Below are 23,072 nucleotides of genomic sequence, written 5' to 3' on the forward strand. Positions count from 1 at the left end.
CCACTAATCTAAACCAATCCCTTTTCGTCCATAAACCTATCCACGAATCTCTTAAATGTCCCCAAACTAGGCGCATTTACAACCGCAGCAGGCAGGGCATTCCAATCCCTCACCACCCTCTGGGTAAAGAACCTACCCCTGACATCCGTCCTATAACTACCCCCCCTTAATTTAAAGCCATGCCCCCTCGTGCTAGCTTTCTCCATCCGAGGAAAAAGGCTATCACTATCCACCCTATCTAAACCTCTAATCATCTTATATGTTTCAATAAGATCCCCTCTTAGCCGCCTTCTTTCTAGCGAAAACAACCCCAAATCCCTCAGTCTCTCCTCATAGGACCTCCCCTCCATACCAGGCAACATCCTGGTAAACCTCCTCTGCACCCTCTCCAAAGCCTCCACACCCTTCCTGTAATGTGGGGACCAGAACTGCACACAGTACTCCAAGTGCGGCTGCACCAGAGTTGTGTACAGTTGCAACATGACGCTGCGACTCCTAAATTCAGTCCCCCTACCAATAAACGCCAAGACACCTTCTTAACAACCTTATCTACTTGATTCCCAACTTTCAGGGATCTGTGTACACATACACCTAGATCCCTCTGTTCATCCACACTATTCAAAGTCCTCCCGTTAGCCCTATACTCGACACATCTGTTATTCCTACCAAAGTGAATCACCTCACACTTCTCCGCATTAAACTCCATCCGCCACCTCTCAGCCCAGCTCTGCAACCTGTCTAAGTCTCCCTGCAAACTATGACACCCTTCCTCACAATCTACCACACCTCCGACTTTGGTGTCATCAGCAAATTTACTAATCCACCCAGCTATACCCTCATCCAGATCATTAATAAAAATTACAAACAGCAGTGGCCCCAAAACAGATCCCTGAGGCACACCACTCGTAACCGAACTCCATGACGAATATTTACCATCAAACACCACCCTCTGTCTCCTATCTGCTAGCCAATTCCTGATCCAATTTCCTAGACTACCCTCAATCCCATACATCTGCATTTTCTGCAGAAGCCTACCATGGTGAACCTTATCAAACACCTTACTAAAATCCATATATACCACGTCAACTGCCTTACCCCCATCCACCTCTTTGGTCACTTTCTCAAAAAACTCAATAAGCTTAGTAAGGCACGACCTACCCGCTACAAAACCATGCTGACTATCTCCAATCAATTCATTACTCTCCAAATAACTATAAATCCTATCCCTAATAATTTTTTCTAAAACCTTGCCCACAACAGAAGTAAGACTCACCAGTCTATAATTCCCGGGGAAGTCTCTGTTCCCCTCCTTAAACAATGGGACAACATTCGCTATCCTCCAATCTTCCGGTACGATACCTGAGACCAACGACGACCTGAAGATCAGAGCCAGAGGCTCTGCAATCACCTCTCTTGCCTCCCAGAGAATCCTAGGGTAAATCCCATCCGGACCAGGGGACTTATCTATTTTCAAACCCTCTAGAATATCCAGCACATCCCCCTTATCAACTGCAATACTGTCTATTTTACACCCCTGCAACCCAGTGTCCTCCTCAGCTATATTCATGTCCCCCTGCGTGAACACCGAAGAGAAATATTGGTTCAATGCCTCACCAATCTCTTCCGGTTCCACACACAATTTCCCTCTACTGTCTGTTACTGGCCCTAATCTTGCCCTAACCAACCTTCTGTTCTTGACATACCTATAGAACGCCTTAGGATTCTCCTTAATCCTATCAGCCAAAGTCTTCTCATGTCCTCTTTTAGCCCTTCTTAACTCACTCTTCAACTCCCTCCTAGCCAATCTAAAGCTTTCTAATGCACTACCTGAGCCCTCAAGCCTCATCCGAACATAAGCCTCCTTTTTCTTTTTAACCAACGAATCAACTTTTTTAGTGCACCACGGTTCCCTAGTGTTATGGTACGAAAGTTATAATTTTGCAGGAGACTCGAGAGTGAGAGAATGATTCGGTATACAACAAGATTAGGTTCACACTTCGTACCTTTATTTATCCTTACTTATCTATCCTTATTTATCTATGGTATACAGTTACATTATACATACAGTATTAAGCACTCAAAAAGAAGAACAGCTACAATTACAGTCTACAGACAGTATTAAGAAGAAGAGTTACGTATATTTACCATTAGGACTGTGTCTTCATCCTTCCAACGACTGGGGAGCCCATTTCAGTCTCGGTGAAGGACCAACACGTTGTCCCGATAACGACCGGGCAATGAGCGCCTATCCCACGGTTGAGCGTCCACCGAGACAATGGGAATCCCCCTTTTTAAAGGCTGAGAAATGAGTTGATCAGGCTCATTCCTCTGCTCTAATATCCAATCAATGACAGTCCTGAGCGTGTTCACGCGCTGTTCCCGAGTACTTCACGCGATTACGTGAGTTACTGTGCATCACCTTTATTTACTTGCTTGTGCAGTTTGGCACGTATACCTTTGTTTATGTACGCAAATAGGGCTTTTATCACCTTGTTTGCTTATGTATGTAGTCTGGTACATACGCAAATAGGGCTTTGTAAGTTTTAGTGTTGAAGAATCTTGAATGTGTTTTTGGATTGTATTGAGTGCCCTGTTAACATTCTGTGATCTAGGAGGCATTGTTTCGCGGACCAGACATTGATTACTTCTATTACATTCGGCCCTTGGTCAGCGAAGCAATGCATCATACACTGCTCGTTGCTTTAATTTTTGTAAATAACGACAAATACATATATTACTAATAGTTAAGATAATAATGAATACTAATAATATAACGATAGGATGTATTAATATATTCCACATTTGTTGTGCCTGTGACGACCATCCTTCAAATAAAGACCACCATGAGTGGGCAGAATCTTCTTCAATAATTTTACTAAGGTGCTTCAATTTTTGTCCTGCTATTGCGGTTTGAATAATTAATTTGGTAACGTTATGATAATGTGTTTTGGCCATCTGCTCCAACTGTTTGGATTGATTTAAAATTTGCTGTTGATTTTCTAAAGAAATGGAATAATCTGAATGAAGCACATCCCACTGTATAGAGGTTATTGCATCCGTCGTGGAATAATTGGTTAGGAAGTAAGTCCGATTATGCCATGACCAAATATAAACTTTTTTTTTTACACAACCCGAATAGGGATAATAGGGTAATTGTGGATGTGGGTTCATAGTGGCCACACACAGTGTATGAGGCCCTACTTCAAACAAAGTGTCTTTCGGGTCCTGGTGTGTCCATTTACACACGCCTTGTCCTTGTAGGCACAAATTATCATATCCTGTTCGTAATGAACAAATACGACCTTGGTCTGTCACATAGCCATCAGATATATCATATGTATGATAGGTATCAATATTTAACCACGTTCCTCGTAATTGCAAAATCCAAAATGCCCCTTTTGCAATAATTGGTACAGTATGATATTGACACATGCGATCATAATTAGATACATTATATTGTTCCCATATACCAGAACAAAGAATATCATTGCACATCGTTTTGTCTGCATGTAAGGTTATCCATAATATAGTCGAAATGTTCCATATTTTCCTCCATTCATGGTAATTACCCGTAGTCAGTAATCGTTGCATATTGTGTAACTGTAGTTTTACGTATACTTCCTGTATGTTACATTCAGTCCAGTTTGCCCATTGAGATAGATTTGTCCATTTGGCATCCGAACCATTGGCCATATTTAAGAACAGTTTGGCAGCCAACATATCCCATTGTGCTTGATGCTTTTGTGACTTCAAACCCTGTGGCATCCAAGCAGCCGTGAGTGTAGTCATGTCATTCACATGTCGTCCTACGCTCGCTAGTTTACTGGAGACAGTTTCAACATCAATCGAATTTATCAGTCCTATACCAGTTCCTGTTATACCCAGTATGGCATCATACCAGGCGCGTTTCGTTCGACATTTTGGCAAAGGTGGGAATACCATCTGCCATTTCACTAGGGTATGACGTAAAGCGTCCCCCACCAATTCACAGGTATGAGGTATGGGCACTACATGAGCCATAAATGTTTTGGGTTCTGACACCCAAGGTATTCGCACTCCATATGCGCCTCCCCCTTTGATTACAGTGGCGTTTAAAATCTCTAATGGTCTATGATCACTTGTTTTATGACGGAAAGATTCATTCCATTTGGTCTCTGAACATGTTCGGTTTGACAGCCATCCTATACAGAGGGTTACATTGGATGTTATAGTTACATTCAACTTTCCCTTACACTCTACAATCGGTTTTTTACAATAACATCGATATGGGTCGGACCGGTCCTTCATCCTGGTAATATTACACTTTGACTTAATCCTGTCCATTATGCAATAAACTTCGCAGTTTCTTCCGGGTCGCACATACAGTACGGGATCGCAGGTCTGTTTGGCAGAACAGGTGAAATTATCCTGTTCTCGTTGTTTGTCCTTCGTGGGCCAAGCGCCCCACAACCCTGATCCCATAACTGCCTCCTCACCGGGGGTCCAGGCCTGAGCACTCAGGAATTCCAAGCAGCACAGCAGCAGTGGTAATAGTTGCTTCATGATTCTGTGTAACAAAAAAAAAACTGCACATGACAGGTTAGGATTCCCGTAAATAACATTTGTTAGCAGGGACGTTCACCCATTTCTCCTCTCCTGGTTTCATTATAGTTACTGTGTTATCATGTCCTTGTGCTGTAACCTCGGTGGGAACCGGAGGCCCCTCGGATTGTTCTACCCACACCTTAGCTCCTGGTTTGTCTGTAGAACCAAATCCCCCTTCTCCTTTGAAGGTAATTTGTGTCGGCTTTTGGATTTGCTCTAATGGTCCCATGTGTACAGGTTTTATCAAGACTTGAGCAATACGGTCCCCAGCTTCTAAAGGGATCGGTTGGTCAGACAAATTATGCAATACTACTTTTATCGCGCCCTGATAATCGGCATCGATCACTCCAGCCATTACAATAACCCCCTTAAGGGCTAGGCTAGATCGCGGAGCCACCTGTCCATAAAATCCTTTGGGGCACTGTATACCTATCCCAGTCTCAATTACAGTGTTCTGCTGCGGGAGAAGAGTGACCGCATTAATAGCGTAAAGATCAAGACCAGCTGCTTCTGGTGTCCCTCTTATAGGCATTTTTGCGGTATCATGCATCAGCCAAATTTTAACAGGATGTAATATGTTTTCTGCTTCTACATTCTGAATCTTCATTCTAAGGAGAGGAGTCTGTCCCTTGAACAAAGGGCGATTATTTAACCGCATGACCGCGTCCTCCAAACGGAATCGCCACCTAGCCAGATTATTTCCCTCTCCCCCTTTTCGAAGTTGTTGCTTTAATAGCCCGTTCATTCGTTCAGTTAATCCTGCAGCTTGGGGATAATACGGAATGTGGTAGATCCATTCTACTTTATGGTCATCGGACCACTCTTTAATCCGTTGACCGGTAAAGTGGGTACCGTTATCAGTTTGAGTTTGCAACGGTATACCATAATATTGTTCTATCAGGTGTAGGGTTTTCAGAGTTGCATTCTGATTAGCTTGCTTTGAAGGAAGAGCTATCAGAACCCCTGAATATGTATCTACTGCCGTACAAATGTATTTACATCCTCCACTTTCCGGTAAAGGACCTACAAAATCCATTTGCCAAATCTGGGCTGGTTCCTTTCCCTTTGATAACTGACCCTTAACTACTTGCGGAATTCCCTTCTTCTGATAATGCTGGCACACAGTGCACTGGTGAGCAGCCGTGCAAGCTTCATCCATACTAATACTGATTCCTCGATCAATCGCCCAATTATATGTGGCTTGTGCTCCTAGGTGTCCACATTTTTCATGAGCCCAATTTGCTGCCTGTACTCCCATTGTTGATGGTACCTGTACTTCAGCTATTTTAGCATGCTGATCAGCAGTAGCATTATGCAATGCTTCAGCCGATGTTCGTTTAGTATGCGCACTTACATGAGTCACAGTCGTTCGCACTATCTGTACCTTTTCCCATATACACTGCCATAAGTCTTTTCCCCAAATTTCTTTACTCCGGATAGTCCACTGGTGTCGATACCACGTAGTCATCCACACCACCATCCCATTCGCAACTGACCATGAGTCAGTATAGAGATGGCATTCCCTTATTCCTTCCTGATCTAACACCATAGTAACTGCCTTTAACTCTGCCCATTGACTACTTTTCCCCTCACCCATTACTTTCAATAACTGGTTCAGAGCAGGGTTATAAGCCACCGCTTTCCATTTACGCTTTCCATCTATGTACCTGGCGGAACCATCCGTAAACCAGGCGCACTGTTTTTCCCCATTTGTCAATTCCTGATATAGCTTCCCCCACTTTACCGGAGATTCTTCCATGGGAATAACTTCTACCATTTCCTCACCCATTTCGGGAGCTTCAGCAACTTGTTCATGTAAGGCAGATACTCCAGTAGGACCTGCTTTAGCCCTGTCAGAGATGTACCATTTCCATTTTAATATACTGGCTTCTTGTGCCCCCCCTATTCTATGGGTACGGGGGTTACTCTGTATCCAAGTCATGATAGGTATCTTAGGTCTGAGTAGCACATCTCGCCCAAGGGTTAATTGCTCTGTTTCTACTAATGCCCAATAGCAGGCCAGGAGTTGTCGCTCAAAAGGAGTGTACCGCGAACCAGGATCAGGGAGCTTCTTGGACCAAAATCCCAACGGTCGCCGCTTACCCCGATCCTTTTGCCATAGACTCCAATTGGCGTAAGTGTCTGTAGCTGATACTTGTAATTCCACCTGACCCTCTACCATTGGTGCTAAAGATACTGCTTGTTGTATCGATTCTTTGGCTAATTCAAAGGCTGCCTGCTGTTCCTGTCCCCAGGTAAAATCATGTTTCTTCCGGGTTACTCTGTACAGCAGACCTAATATCTGGGACAAGTGAGGAATGTGTTGTCTCCAATATCCAAACATTCCAATAAACTTCTGGACATCAGTCTTATTCTGAGGAGTGGCAAACCCTAATATCTTTGCCTTAGCCTTCGGCACTATCTCCCTTTCCCCCTTATTCCATTGTATCCCCAGGAACTTTACCGTCTGTGCCGGCCCTTGCACTTTGTCGGGGTTAATCTCCCACCCTTTTTCCTTCATGTGTTTTATTAGATAATTCAGTTGCTGTTTTAACTCGTCCTCACTATTTCCCTGTATCATTATGTCATCGATATAATGCAATAGTTGCATGCCTGCAGGAAGGTTCACTTCGTCCAGATGTTCAGCTACTATGCGATGACAAATTGTGGGGCTATGCAAGTACCCTTGTGGCAATCGGGTAAATGTATATTGTCTCCCATCCCATGTAAAAGCAAATTGTTCCTGTCTGTCTTCTGGTATTGGAATGGTAAAGAAGGCATTTGCTAAGTCGATGACCGCATACCATTCTCCCCCTTGTGCCTGAATTCGTTCTGTAATAGATATGGTGTCTGGCACAGCAGCCGTCAATGGCGGTGTATGTCTGTTGAGGGCTCGATAGTCTACTGTCATCCGCCATGACCCATCTGATTTTTTCACCGGCCAGATAGGGTTGTTCCACTGTGTGGTTATTCCCCGTAAAACTCCGGCGGCTACATAATCTTTGATTGTCTCTGTTATCTCAGCATGTCCTCCAGGAATCCGGTACTGCTTTAATTGTATTACTTTGGTAGCTATAGGAATAGGGAAGGGGGGCATTTTTACTCTGCCTACTTGTACCGGCCGGGCTTGGATACTCCCCCCAAATTTGTAACACCCATCTGTTAAGTATAGCGTCATTCCTCGTAAGATGTCCGTTCCTATTATCCATTCCCGAATAGGTGTAATCAAAGCGGTGTATTCTTTGGTAGGGAGGTTCCCTATTCCCAAAATTAGTCGAGTACTTACGGCTCTAATGGATCGTCCCCCAATCCCCGTAACTGTCATAGGAGCCCCTTTAAATTTATCTACATTCCCGTAAATTAAAGTGGCCTCCGCTCCCGTGTCTACTAGGGCTCTAACCGTTTGTATATTGTTCGAAGCCCAATGTATACGTACCAATACATATGGTCTTATGTCACCCCAAGACCATGTAGTGGCCGTACACACCACGGGGGCTTGGTCTTCATCCTAATGGTAATTCTCTTCAAAATATTGGAGCTCTTGCATGGGATACAAGTGCCCTCTTCCTGACTTGTTTTTCCCCTTCTTACTTTTCTTACTTTCTCGCTTACCTCCTTTCTTAACCTCTCTCACTTCCACCTCCTCCTCCTCTTCTAACTCTGAAGAGGAAGTTGGAGTCTCTTGCTCCTCACTCAAATTCTGTTTGCACTTACACTGACACAAACTAGGGAACTTTAGTCCCTCATCAGCTAGCGATACGCGTGCTGTTCGTTTTGTCGTTTCCCCTTTCCATAGTCCCTTTTTCTTGGCGAGTTGCCACAACTCCATCGTAGGGCGGCCATCTATCTCAGAAGCATCTATACCTGCCTGCCGAAGGAGAGTCCACAAGTGTCGCCTACTTATATTCTCTCCCTTCACAGACCGTCCTGAGCCTCGTTCCCGCAGTTCCCGCTGGGAGGACACCGACTCTCGTACCTCCCAGTCACCCATGTCTCCCAATTCTCTTAATCTCGTCGCCCCTTCTCCTATTGAAATCTCAGCCCCTAATAACACTGCCATAACTGCCCCTTTATATTGCGGGGGAGCTGTCTTAATAATAGCCTTCCGTTGAGAAGCAGTAAAGGGCATATTATCTAATTCATTCGCATGCCCGGTTTCTACAGCAGTCTGCATTCCCAATTCCCTCATTCGGTTGACTGCTTCCATCAAGGTATGCCACGGACCCTCTTTTTGGGGCCAAGACCCCGGATCTGGATGTCGCAACATGACAGCGTTAGCCATAGTAGTTAATAGGGTAGTTTCATGTTGCAACAGATCCAATTCTGTTTTCACTGCTCCCCGTACCACGGGATCAGTACATAAATCAATAAAATGCCGTCCATTCTGGCTATCTATCTCTATCTGTCCAGCCCCTTGGTCATACAGCCTCACCAGCCATCGGTCAAGCGGCTCCCCCGATCTCTGTCGCATACGTTCTCTTATGTCTGACAGTTCTTGTTGTGTATAGTCTTCATACACATCTGCTCTATTCATTCTACCAGCTGGCGTTTGACAAATACGCCGTCGCACTATAGGCTTGACCTGCACTGGGGTAGAATCATCATCTAAATCATCATCCTCCCCTTCTGAGTCTCAAATATCTCCTTCCCAAATGGAGGGGTCCCACTGTTCGGCTAGCGCGGTGGCCACAAAGGCTCGCACCTTCTTTATATTGGGTGTTCGTTTCTTTTTAGCATTCAATTTAGCAACTTGCATCGTAGCCTTTTCAGCTACGCCTGTCACTTGTTCCAATCGTCGCCTAAGCAGCTCAACTTGTGTTTGGGCCATAGAGGCTTGCCCCTTGGCATCCATAAAATCTTGCCTAACCTTATCTAACTCTTCACACAGCTGGCCAGCCCGCTCATGCTGCCTTCTGTAGGCAGCCAACACGATCCATAGGCGGTCCTGCAACCCCCTCCACGGATCCTTTACATTTACAGGGACCTTCTGGAGACATTCCTCCAGGGCAGAAACATCCGCTCCCTGCAGAGCTATTGACCAACATTGGGGCGGTCCCCCGCCCACACGTATGAGTCGTGCCACCGTCTGATAGGGAGTACCATCCCATTCAGGCAAGACTTCAGGCACAGACTCTTTCCCCTTCTTACTTTTCTTAAACATTGCCTTAAACATTGTTGCCACCGAACCAAATACTCTCTCTCTCCCAGCTGCAAAACACAAGATCCTGCCGTCTACGCCAAATGTTATGGTACGAAAGTTATAATTTTGCAGGAGACTCAAGAGAGTGAGAGAATGATTCGGTATACAACAAGATTAGGTTCACACTTCGTACCTTTATTTATCCTTACTTATCTATCCTTATTTATCTATGGTATACAATTACATTATACATACAGTATTAAGCACTCAAAAAGAAGAACAGCTACAATTACAGTCTACAGACGGTATTAAGAAGAAGAGTTACGTATATTTACCATCAGGACTGTGTCTTCATCCTTCCAACGACTGGGGAGCCCATTTCAGTCTCGGTGAAGGACCAACACGTTGTCCCGATAACGACCGGGCGATGAGCGCTTATCCCACGGTTGAGCGTTCACCGAGACAATGGGAATCCCCCTTTTTAAAGGCTGAGGAATGAGTTGATCAGGCTCATTCCTCTGCTCTGATATCCAATCAATGACAGTCCTGAGAGTGTTCACGCGCTGTTCCCGAGTACTTCACGCGATTACGTGAGTTACTGTGCATCACCTTTATTTACTTGCTTGTGCAGTTTGGCACGTATACCTTTGTTTATGTACGCAAATAGGGCTTTTATCACCTTGTTTGCTTATGTATGTAGTCTGGTACATACGCAAATAGGGCTTTGTAAGTTTTAGTGTTGAAGAATCTTGAATGTGTTTTTGGATTGTATTGAGTGCCCTGTTAACATTCTGTGATCTAGGAGGCATTGTTTCGCGGACCAGACATTGATTACTTCTATTACACCTAGCCCTACCAAATCCTCCAAATGATATAACCATTACTATGATTGGATAGTGATAACTAATATTCTGTTATTGATATTTGCTAATTACTTGTAGTCAAAGCTGAGTTTTTACTTTGTATTTCTGAAATTTTCACTCTGGTCATTCAGGGTTCTATAGTAAAGATCATCTTGAAACCACTCTGTTACTTTGTTTGGTTATTTGAGGGGAACAGTGGTTTTTAAATAAAACAAAACTATCGTAACAGCCCCAACACCCTACCTAAGGAAGGACATACTTGCCCTAGAGGAAGTGTAATGAAGACTCACTAAATTGATTCCTGGGATAAAGGGATTATCTGATGGGAAATTGAGTAAACTGGGCCTATAATCATAGAATCCTACAGTGTAGAAGATCCATCAAGTCTGCACCAACCGCAATCTCGCCCTATCCCCATAACTCCATGCAGTTACGCTAGCTAATCCCCTGACACTAAGGGTCAATTTTGCATAGCCAATCCATCTAACCCTCACATCTTTGGACTGTGGGAGAAAACCCATGCAGACATGGGGAGAACATGCAGACTCCACATGGACAGTGACCCAAGCTGGGAATCAAACCCAGGTTTCTGGTGCTGAGAGGCAGCAGTACTAACCACTGTGCCACTGTACTTCCCCACTAATCCGTAGTATTTAAAAGAATGAAAGGTAATTGAATTGAAATCTTTCAAATTCTTAAGTGGCTTGACAATGTAAATGCTGAGAAAATGTTTCTCCTGGCTGGGGGAAATCAAGAACACATGGTCACAGTCCCAGAACAAAGGATCAGCCATTTGGTACTAGATGAGGAAAAACGATGTCATTTACAAAGGGTTGTGAATCTTTGAAGCCTCTACTTCAAAATGCTATGGATTTTCAGTTGTTGTATGTATACGGAACGTTAGCACAGTGGTTTAGCACTGCTGCTTCACAACTCCAGGGACCTAGGTTCGATTCCTGGCTAGGGTCACAGTCTGTGTGGAGTTTGCACATTCTCCTCGTGTCTGCGTGGGTTTCCTCCAGGTGCTCCGGTTTCCTCCCACAGTCCAAAGATGCTGCAGGTTAGGTTGATTGGCTATGCTAAAATTGCCCCTTAGTGTCCTGAGATAGGTTAGGGGGATTAGTGGGTAAGATATATCGGGACATGGAGGTGGGGTCTGGGTGGGATTGGTTGGTGCAGACTCGATGGGCCAAATGGCCTGTTTCTGTACTGTAGGGTTTCTATGATAGCGGTCAATGGATTTTTACTTACCAAGGAATTGAATGATATGCGATAGTTCATGAAAGTGGAGTTGAGATAGAATGCCAACCATGATCTTGTTGAATGGTAAGTGGGCTTGAAGGGCTAAATGACCTTTTCCAAATCCTATTTCTTATGTTCCAATAATTTAAAAAGAAGCCCATTTTATATGGACCATAACAAAGCTACCTGTGAGATACATTGAACAGAGAATAATATAGAACATAGAACATTACAGCGCAGAACAGGCCCTTCGGCCCACGATGTTGCGCCGACCAGTTAAAAAGCAATGACCCTCTAACCTAAACCAAACCCTTTCCATCCATAAACCTATCCACGGATTTCTTAAACGCCCCCAAACTAGGCGCATTTACAACTGCATGGCCATTGCACCCAACCAGCAAGTCTTAATATTGAAAAGAAAAATCCATTTGGCTCATTTGGTTAACCCCCATCCCCAACTTATTCACTATTTAATGTTTATTAAATATTGCCTCTGCAATGTTTTCTTCATCCCTTGAAATAATTGATGAAAAATTCTGGAACAGCACCGCAAGTCTCATTTACAGTTGCTTATGAATCATTTTGTTTATAGTATGTAGTAGATTTAAGAAAACAAATTGAAATTATTATTTTGATATTCATAGTCCAAAATAATCAGCTGAAGGTGCTTTGTGATGTAATTTTGCCTTTGTGATCTCACAACAACAGAGTTGTGGTTTTCATTTCCATTGGTGTTTATTACTTTTCACAGAAATATGATGATTGCATTATCCTTGTTTAGTGATCTATTCTGTTTTAAGAAACAGTTACTGATTCCTGTGTAATTGGATAAAAACAACACTATCGGAAAATGGAGGATGAGAACCCCGGACAAGATGAAATGTACAGTAATTACAAATAAATGCTGTGTTTTATAAGCATGGCAGTCTAAAAAAGTTCTGAATTGAAATTGCCATGGCTAGGAAGAAAAAGAGATCCCAGGTTACTTTGTACATGGAATGTGCTACTAAAAACCAGTAGCAAGCTTCAAAAGCATACACAGTCAACACATCACCTGGTAGCAATGAAATAATGCAGCATTCCAACATTGTAAATATTTTAAATCACCCTGTGACATTTTGGACCCTTTTTTTGACCCATTCAAACACATCTATTTTACACTGAGTTAAAGTGGGACCCATTATTTCTGGTTGTGATGATAATTAATTTTTCAATGGATATGTGTAAGGGAGCCAGCTGAAATTCTATGTAATGAAATTAATTTTGAAATCTGCCTAAACCTTACTGTAAGAAAACCACAAATATAAATGTGCATTTTTGGTGGACTCCAATTGAAATATTTTGCTTTCTTTTCAGGAACACCCGCATCCTTGGTCTGCTTGGCCAGTTGGAGAAGATCAGTTTGGAGTCAACATTGCAAGATGTGGAGAATGTTCGTCATATCACTTCCAAGCTTCTTCATTTGGTTCAAACTCAAGGTAATTTTGCAAGATCTTCATAGTTGTAGTCTTTAATGTTTAAATAAATGAAATATTGTTTATGTTTAACTAAAATAGTTGGGATTTTCCCCAAAACCATTCACATGATATCTATTTCCATAAACATTGCATGCACTAACTGTTGAGCGTAGTTTCCATACTATATGTTAGGACTTGTGGAAGAAAGCGTGGGATATGCTAGTCTCTTTATAATATGTTGGCTTCTCGAGTTATCATTGAATTGCCATTATGATTTTGTACAAAGAGCCGAAGGCATATCTTGAATATGGTTGGATTTCCATGTGCAGGCCAGCTTGATGAAATTTAGAATGAGTCCTAACTTGGATCTAATTTCAAGGTATATGATTTGGTAGGTATGATATTTGTACCACAACTCCATTGGTGTTTACCTTTATTTAATTTTTTATATTTATTGTCTTGTTTTTGTGAGAATCAGGTCTCAAGTTTTACCCATCTCTCCCACTTTTGTCAACAATAAAATTTATCGTCTTGCAATGACTGCTATAGGTTATACAAATAAAACATGGGGTAGACTTTTGGCTCAGTTAGTCCTGTAATCCTTCACGTGACAGCATTGTGTTTTCTGTTCAGATTTTCTTGTTGCATTATCTAGGTGAGATTCTGTTATAAATGGTGGTTTAAAATTTTTTGGTACTTTATTTTGTTTGAGCTACAGAGGACATTACTCCAGTTGTTGCTGCCTTATGGTTTTCTTGGGGAATATCTGTACTCTGACTAAGCAGTCAAGCCATTTTCTAAAAAGATTAATATAAGTAACAATTGTGAATTGGACCATATTTTTATCACATCTGCACATTTGTCTAAAATTTGCTTCTTGTTATCACACTTTTACGTGTCTTCTTTCCATTTTAAATTCTAGTATTGGCATTTATAAAGAAAATAGTCAGTGCAATTATACGTGACAATTTTGCATTGTCTGGCCACTGATTGGCTTTGCCCCAAAAACCACAACGCTTACTGATTTTTTTTTTCTGTTGTCAGTTTCTTTTTCTCAGTGACAAACGCAAAATGATTTGATTTAGCACTTGCGTCTTTGAATGCTTTCATTAAAGGTTTTACCTATAGACCTAAGTGCTTGTAGAACAAAAGAACTTGGCCTAGGTCGTTTTATCCAGAGCTGTGATGCAATGAGCTCAGATTGGAATGTGCAAACTTATCACCATGTAACTAATTTTGCAGGATGCATCACTACCTGTTCCAACGAATTTTGTTTTCTAGTGTCCAGCCCTTTCTGCTTAGTTGTTACAATATATCAAAAGTTTACTGAAGTTTATATTTAATATTTTTGAGAGGCTATGTCTGTGTGTGGGAGAAAGCGAGAACACAGAATTATAGTATACTGATGAAACAACTGCTGGCCTTTGTTTTGTTTTCTATAAATTTTAGAAAATTTATTATGTTGAGTGGAGGAGAGATGGGATGGGGAATATCAGTAAGGAAATGAAGTGAGGGATGGTTGTTATATGTAATGGAGAGAGAAGTCTCCAAAACGTAAGTTTAATTTTGAAGCCAACTCAATACAAAATGTTAATTTCTTGAGAGGGAGATTTTCCAATTTGTAACATCTGTGGGATATAGAAAGAAAGGTAGATGCAAATAGATAGTGTTGTCCTCCATTTAATTTGATTTTTACTAAGTGCCTCACAGCACTAGGGACCCAGCTTCAGTTCCAGCCTTAAGTGACCATGTGGAGTTTGCACATTCTCACATGCCTGCGTGAGTTTCCTCCAGGTGCTCCGGTTTGCTCCCAAGATACAAAGATGTGAGGTTGGGGGATTGGCCATGCTAAGTTACCCCTGAGTATGCCAAGTTTTGTAGGTTAGGGGGATTAGTGCAGCAAATATGTGGCGTTATGGGGACAGGGCTAGGCAAGATAAAAAGATAGATCAGTAAGGGTCAAATGGCCTCCTTCTGGACTGTAGTATTTCTATGATTCTATGTAATTGAATTTTAGAAGCAGTCAAAACTTTTTGGGAAGCAAATATAGAAGGGATGCGTAGGTTAGAGGGATTAGCGGGTAAATATGTAGGGATACGGGGATAGGGCTTGGGTGGGATTGTTGTCGGTGCAAATGGCCTCTTTCTGCACAGTAGGGTTTCTATGGATTGGAGGAATGAAACAACTTGAGAATGGAGTGTGTCTGGCAACCAACCTTAGGGAAGTTGATGGAGTATTAAGCATGGAGCAAAGGGAGGGTGTTTGCCAATGTAGCTCCAGGAAAAGTGACAGGGATAATAATGGAGCCATAGGGGAAGTTTGAGCGATTGGCAGAGGCTCCCACTTGGTGTCAACAGCAAATTTTGTAACTCTTTCCATTGCTGAATCATCCACTATCTTCTTCCTGGAGGTTTCTACTGAAACTCATCTGGACCAGCCATATAAATACCATAGTGACAAAAGCAGGTCAGGGACCAGTAACTCGTCTCCTGACTCCCCAAAGCCTGCCCATCATTTACAAGGTATAAATCAGAAGTGATGGAATATTTTCCACATTGCTGAATGACTGCAGCTCCAACAACACACGAGAAACTTGATACCATCCAGGATAAAGCAGCCTGATTGGTACCCAATCCACAAATATTCACTCCTTCCACCATGAGCAAATAATGCCAGCAGTGTGTACTATCTACAAGATGCATGTAGGACAAAGAACAAAGAACAACCCAGCACGGGAAACAGGCCCTTCGGCCCAACAAGCCCGCGCCGCCACATCACCCTACACCTATTCTACCCTGCGTGTCTACGAATAGAACCCCTGACTTAGCCAGATTCAGGGGAGAATAGTGTCAATTTGGTAAAACCAATCAGCCTAAGAGCACATCTTTGGGGTGTGGGAGGAAACTGGAGCGCCCGGAGGAAACCCACGCATCCACAGGGAGAATGCACAAACTCCCGCAGACATTATGTAGGAACTCACCAAGGCTCCTTTGGCAACACCTCCTGACCCCACAACCCTTACCATCTAGAAGGGACCATCCCATGGAAGCTGTCCTGCACATGCACTCACCTTCCTGACTTGGAAGTCGTGTACCAACCAACTCAAAAACAGCTTCTTCCCTCCTGCTGTCAGACTTTTGAATGGACCTACTTCGCATTAAGTTGACTTTTCTCTACACTCTAACTATGACTGTAACACTACATTTTACACTCTCTCATTTCCTTTTCTATGAATGGTATGCTTTGTCTGTATAATGCACAAGAGGCAATACTTTTCACTGTATGCTAATACATGCGACAATAATAAATCGGATCAAATCAAAATATCCATCAGTCCCCCTTATCCACAGCATGTTAAATCTCAAAGAACTTCAATATATTCATTATACATGATTTCCCTTTCACAAAATCATGTTGGCCCTGTCTGATTACCTTGAATTTTTCTCAGTGCTTGCTGTAATATGTTTGGTGTTAGCTTCTAATATTTTCCCTCTGAGTTTTGTTAAGCTAACTGAGCTTGAATTTCATGCTTTCTTTCTCCCTCTCTTTTTGAATGAAGGGGTTACGTAAGCTATTTTTAGTCTAATGGAGCCTTTCTTGAATTAAGTGAATTTTGGAAAATTAAAACCAATGTATCAACTATCTCACTAGCTACATCCTTTTAGATCATAGGATGACATCCATCAGGACCTGGGGACTTGTCAGCCCGCAGCTTCAATGATTTGCTAAGTACACTTCCCTGGTGACAGCAATTTTTTTGTGTTCTTGTATTCCTTCCGATTCTTGATTTATAGTTACGTCTGCGACATTACCTGTGTTCTCTATAGTGAAGACTGATGCAAAATACTTGTCCCAATTTAACTCCCATCTCTTTATTTTCCATTATTAATTTTCCCAGACTCACCTTCTAGAGAGATTACACTCACTAACTTTTTTTAAATTTCTAACTGAACCCAGCAGATGTCTTTATATTTCTAGCTATTTTTCCTTCCCCATTAATCTTTTATACATTCTTTGCTGTTTTTTATATTCTGTCCAATCTTTTGACTCGCCATGCATTTTTGCACAATTAAATGATTTTTTGACTTCAACATTTTTATGAATGATGGTTTGTCTTCTTGGGAATTTTTATTTCTCCTTACAATTTATCAATTCAAAGTATTTTGAAATATCCCATTTAGTGTCTGCTACTGCATCTCTATTGACCTAACCCTTCGCCTAAATTGCCAGTTCACTTTAGCTGGCTTTGCATTATGCCTTTATGATTATCCTTATTCACATAGAAAATACTAGTTTTAGACCCACTCTTCTTCCCATCAAACTGAATGTAAAATTCAATCATACTAAAATCACTGCTACTAGGGATGCCTTCACAACATGGTTATTAATTAATCTTTTGAGGTTGCACATTACCTGGCCTAGTATTGCCTGCTGTCCGGCTGTCGAATATGGCATTCAAAAAGACTGCCCGGAAGACATTCTATGAATTCCGCATCTGGACTATTTTATCCATCTAACCTACTAGATGGCTTTTGATATCTCTTTCAAATGTTTGGAAGTTTCTGTTTAACCCTTCACTCTGGTGTGAATGAATTTCTGTCCATAAAGCATTAGATGTTAGGAAAAACATATAAAGGTCAATGGTAATTCCTGTTTAAAAAAAATGCTTTCATTCAGTTTATATCTGTTCCAGGGATGATTTTTCATTATTTTAACCAAAAAGGCTGAAGTGTTTCAAAGACTTAAAATTATTGACTTTCAGTCAAAATCCTTTTTGGACTGACATAAGATATCAACATACCATTACTTATTCAAGAAACCTGTTTGCAGTTCAAAAGCTGAATTGCAGTGTAACTTGCATCAAAAAAAGTCATAAAATTCATATCATTTCTCATTTGGCAAAATGTCGCTGAAGGATTATATTAAGAATTGAATTTATGAAATTGGATCATGTGATGGAAATTTGTAGAACTTCTCATTTTACTTCACTGTTTATTTGATACCTGATGTTGGTTTCTAAGGGGCAGTCTTGACCTCACACATTTGTTTGCAATTACTATTTTTAATTCTGACTTTGCTGAATCAGTGCATACTTTCTTTGTTACAACGTCAACAGTTTCACTTGAGTTTTCAGTTCAGTGACTATGAAAGATTATCATTAGTTGATCATATGCTTAATAGCATGATATTCATAACTATTGCTGAGTTGGTGAAAGGTACTATATAATTGCAAATCAACTTTCACTACTCTCACACTTTCTCCCCATCTGTTTTGCTCTGTTTCCCGTTGTTTCTGCTTTCTCTTGTGCTGTTTCTTTTGCTGTCATTTTCTCTGTCTCTCTCTGTCTCTCTCTGACTCCTTCTCTTTCTCTCAATCGTATGCACTTTCGTTGTCTCTTATCTACTACAAACTGTATTTTAAACCCTTCTCCCATGTTATTCCCACTCTCACTTCCAACAATTACGAGAAGCTCGTAAATGTCTCTGTTACTAAGACTGAGATTATTTTCTCTCTTCCTTCAGCCCACTGGGCTAGTTTCCTTATGAAGGCCTCTTTAAGCTTTGTACATAAGATCCACCTCCTCCTTTCCTTCTTACTATTCCCATTAAACTGTTGATGATCCAACTTCTGTTCCTGGCTCCCATGTTAGTAGATTTTTTTTATCATTCTTCTGAAGTTCTGTCTTCCATTCATTCAAGTGCCATCATTCTTCTCAAAACTAAAACCTTGACTGCTTTGTCCTTAAAAACTACCATTCCATTTCTAACTCCTTTTAAGAACATAAGAACATAAGAAATAGGAGCAGGAGTAGGCCATCTAGCCCTTCGAGCCTGCCCCGCCATTCAATAAGATCATGGTTGATCTGTTGGGCTCAGTTCCACTTTCCCACCCTCTCCCCATAACCCTTAATCCCCTCACTTATCAAAAACCCATCAACCCGCGTCTTAAAAATATTTAGCGAGGCAGCCTCCACCACTTCAATGGGCAGAGAATTCCAGAGATTCACCACCCTTTGAGTGAAGAAGTTCCTCCTCAACTCCGTTCTAAACCGCCCCCCCCTTTATCTTGAGGCTGTGCCCCCTAGTCCTACTGTCCTTTCTGAGTGGGAAGAGTCTCTCCACCTCTATCCTATCCATCCCATTCATCATCTTATATGTCTCAATGAGATCTCCCCTCATTCTTCTAAACTCTAATGAGTACAAGCCTAGTTTATTCAGCCTCTCCTCATAGCTCAATCCCCTCAACTCCGGCATCAGCCTAGTAAACCTCCTCTGCACTCCCTCCAAGGCCAAAATATCCTTGCGTAAGTACGGCGCCCAAAACTGCACACAGTACTCCAGCTGCGGCCTCACCAATGCCCTATACAGCTGCAACAAGACCTCCCTACTCTTGTATTCAATCCCCCTTGCTATGAAGGCCAGCATCCCATTTGCCTTCCTGACCACCTGCTGCACCTGCAAGCTGGGTTTTTGCGACTCATGCACAAGGACCCCGAGGTCCCTCTGCACTGTTGCCTGCTGCAGTTTTTCGCCACGTAAGTAATAGTCCTTCCTACCATTATTCCTACCAAAGTGGACCACCTCACACTTGCCAACATTAAATTCCATTTGCCAGTTCCTGGCCCATTCGCCCAGCCTATCTAGATCCTTCTGCAGACTCTCCCCACTCTCCGCGCAATTTGCCGTTCCACCAATCTTGGTGTCATCAGCAAATTTCGACACCCTACACTCGGTTCCCTCCTCCAGATCATCTATATAAATGGTAAATAGCTGAGGCCCCAGCACCGACCCCTGGGGCACTCCACGAGTCACCAACCGCCAATCCGAATACCACCCATTGACCCCCACTCTCTGCCTCCTATTTGACAGCCAATCCTCTATCCACGCTAACACCCTACCCCCAACTCCATGCCCCCTTACCTTCTGCAATAACTTCTCGTGAGGTACCTTGTCAAATGCCTTCTGAAAATCAAGAAAGACCACATCCACCGGCTCTCCTCTATCCACCGCCCTAGATGCATCCTCATAGAACTCCAGTAAATTTGTCAGACACGACTTCCCTTTAAGGAAACCATGCTGCGTCTGCTCTATCAAGCAATTCCCCTCAAGATGCCTCGCTACTTCCTCCTTGATGACGGATTCTAACATTTTACCTATAACAGACGTTAAACGAACTGGCCTATAATTCCCTGCCTTTTGCCTGGCACCCTTCTTAAACAACGGCGTAACGTTAGCCGTTTTCCAATCTTCTGGCACTTCCCCGGAATCCAGCGACGTTTGGAAAATAACCACCAAAGCATCCACTATCACCTCCGTCATTTCTTTCAGAACCTCGGATGCATTCCATCCGGTCCTGGGGACTTGTCCACAATCAGTCCCTCCAGTCTGTCGAGCACCGCCTCTCTAGTAACAATAATGTCATTGAGACCCTCCTGTCCTACCATCTTTCCATCGCTAACACCCGGCAAATTATTCACGTCCTCCTCCGTGAAGACCGAAACAAAAAAGTTATTCAAGACCTCAGCCATTTCCCCATCCCCTAGCACTAAGTCCCCCCTCTCATCCTCTAAGGGTCCAACGTTCACCCTAGCCAGATAGCCACTCTTGCTATCCTTCTTTATATTAAGCACTAGCCCAGCTTCATAGTTTCTCCTACCCTTCTTTATCAACTTCTTTGTCAATTGTTGTTGACATTTAAACCTCTCCCAATCCTCTTCTCGCCCACTACTCTTAGCTACTCTAAACACCTCCGCTTTTAATTTAACACTTTCCTTCACCTCCTTCGTTATCCATGGCTTATTACCTCTCCTCCTATGGTCCGTTTTAACCATCGGAATAAATTTCTGCTGAGCACCAAGAAAGATCCCCTTAAAGATCCTCCACTGCTCCTCAGCAGACCTACCTTCCAATGCACTCCCCCAGTCAACGTTCGCCAATTCTTCTCTCATCCTTCCGTACTCCCCTCTGTTCAAACAAGGGACGCGTGTCCGGGAACCCACTTTCTCCTCCTCCATCTGCACCAGAAACTCCACCATACAATGATCACTCTCCCCAAGAGGATCCTTCACCACAAGGTCCCTAATTCTACCCGCCTCGTTACATAACACCAGATCCAAGATAGCTCGCTCCCTCATCAGCTCCAACACACACTGTTCAAGGAAACTATCCCGGCAGCATTCCAAGAACTCCTCCTCGAGCCTACCGCGTCCAACATGGGTTGACCAATCAATATGTAGATTGAAATCCCCCATAATTATCACCGTTCCATTCCTGCACGCCGCACTTATTTGCGCGTTAACAGCCTGCCCCACCTCCAGATCATTGGGGGCCTATAGACGACACCCACCAGCGTCATCCTCCCTTTGCTGTTCCTAATCTCCACCCACAACGATTCCACTTTCTGCTCTTTGGTTCTTATATCATCCCTTGCTACCACCCTGATGCTATCCTTAATCAGCAGAGCTACGCACCCCCCCCCCCCACTTTTTCCTCCCGCCTATCCTTCCTAAACACTTGATACCTCTGGACATTCAGCTCCCAGTCCCTGTCACCTTGCAGCCACGTCTCTGTAATGGCCTCCAGATCATATCCATTTGTGCTGATCTGCGCCACCAGCTCATCCACTTTATTCCAAATGCTTCGTGCATTCAGATAAAGTGCCTTCATCCCAGCCTTCCTCTCACTTCCTTCAGATCCAAATCTGTATCCATGTTCAAACCCTTTCGGCCATGGCACAGTACTGAAGTGCCTGTTAACATGTCATTTGTGACATTGGTTTGAGCATGATAAAGATAAATGACCCTTGCTCATCCTTTTTGACCTCTCTACAGCTTTTGACATGGTTGATCACATCCTCCTCCTACACCTCTTTGTCGCCATGCTGGGAGAGAATGTATTCACCTGGTTACGTTCTTATCTATTATCTGTAGCTAAAGAATAACCTGCACTGGTTTCTCTTCCAGCTTCTGCAAAGTTACCTTTGGTGACTCTTGGTGGTCTCACCTTGGCACCCTTTTGTTTCTCATCTACAATTTGTTTTTATTCTTCCGTGGGATGTTTGTGTCTCAGACAAGACCAGCACTTTATTATCCTAATTGTCCTTCAGAACTAGATGATGAGCTATCTTCTTGAATCGCTGCTGTCCATGTGGTGTAGATACACCTATTGCAGTATTAGGGAAGGAGTTGTAGGATTCTGACCTAGTGACACAGAAGGAATGGTGATGGATTTCCAAATCAGGATGGTGTGAGACTTGGAGGGGAGCTTGTAGCTTGTGGGTTCCAAGGTACCTACTGCCAATGTTCTTCTTGGCAGCAGAGGTCATGGGTTTGGAAATATAGAAATGTGGAAAATTTGTATCACAGAAGGAAGCCAGTGAGCCCATCTTTTCTGAGCCAACCAATAAAGTGCTCTCCACTCAAGTAACATTTTCTGATTTATAACCAAGTAGGTTACAGCACTTCAAGTACATTTCCAAGGATGTTTTAAATGCAATGAAGGTTCCTGCCTCCATCAGGCAGAGTTAAAACTTCTGGATGAAGAAAACTTTTCTCAACTCCCCTCTAATCCTTTGACCAACTACTCATATCTGTGCCCATGGTTAGTGACCGCTCTTCAAAGGGAAACAAAACCTTCCTATCTTTGACCCTCAATTTTATACACCTCAATACTCCAGAACAAGCAAGTTCAGTTTATCCACACTTTCCTGTTGCTAAAATTGTCTATTCCTGGCAATGTCCCTGTAAATCTCCTCTCTACCTGCTCTAAGCTGATCATGATCCTGTA

At 42.7% G+C, this 23,072-nt stretch overlaps 1 protein-coding gene across 6 annotated transcripts in view; it reads left to right on the plus strand.

The window, feature by feature from the left end:
• agtpbp1 (ATP/GTP binding carboxypeptidase 1) overlaps nucleotides 1–23,072 on the plus strand; it is a 240,091-nt gene that overhangs the window by 32,794 nt on the left and 184,225 nt on the right. For all 6 annotated transcript variants that reach the window (XM_080188828.1, XM_080188827.1, XM_080188829.1 and 3 more), the window contains one exon: nucleotides 13,186–13,307. In XM_080188828.1, coding sequence (XP_080044954.1) covers nucleotides 13,186–13,307 — 122 coding nt within the window. The remainder of the gene's footprint in view (nucleotides 1–13,185; nucleotides 13,308–23,072) is intronic.

This window comes from Carcharhinus amblyrhynchos, chromosome 5 (genome assembly GCF_965287045.1).
Source record: "Carcharhinus amblyrhynchos chromosome 5, sCarAmb.v2.hapA, whole genome shotgun sequence".
NCBI lineage: Eukaryota > Metazoa > Chordata > Chondrichthyes > Carcharhiniformes > Carcharhinidae > Carcharhinus > Carcharhinus amblyrhynchos.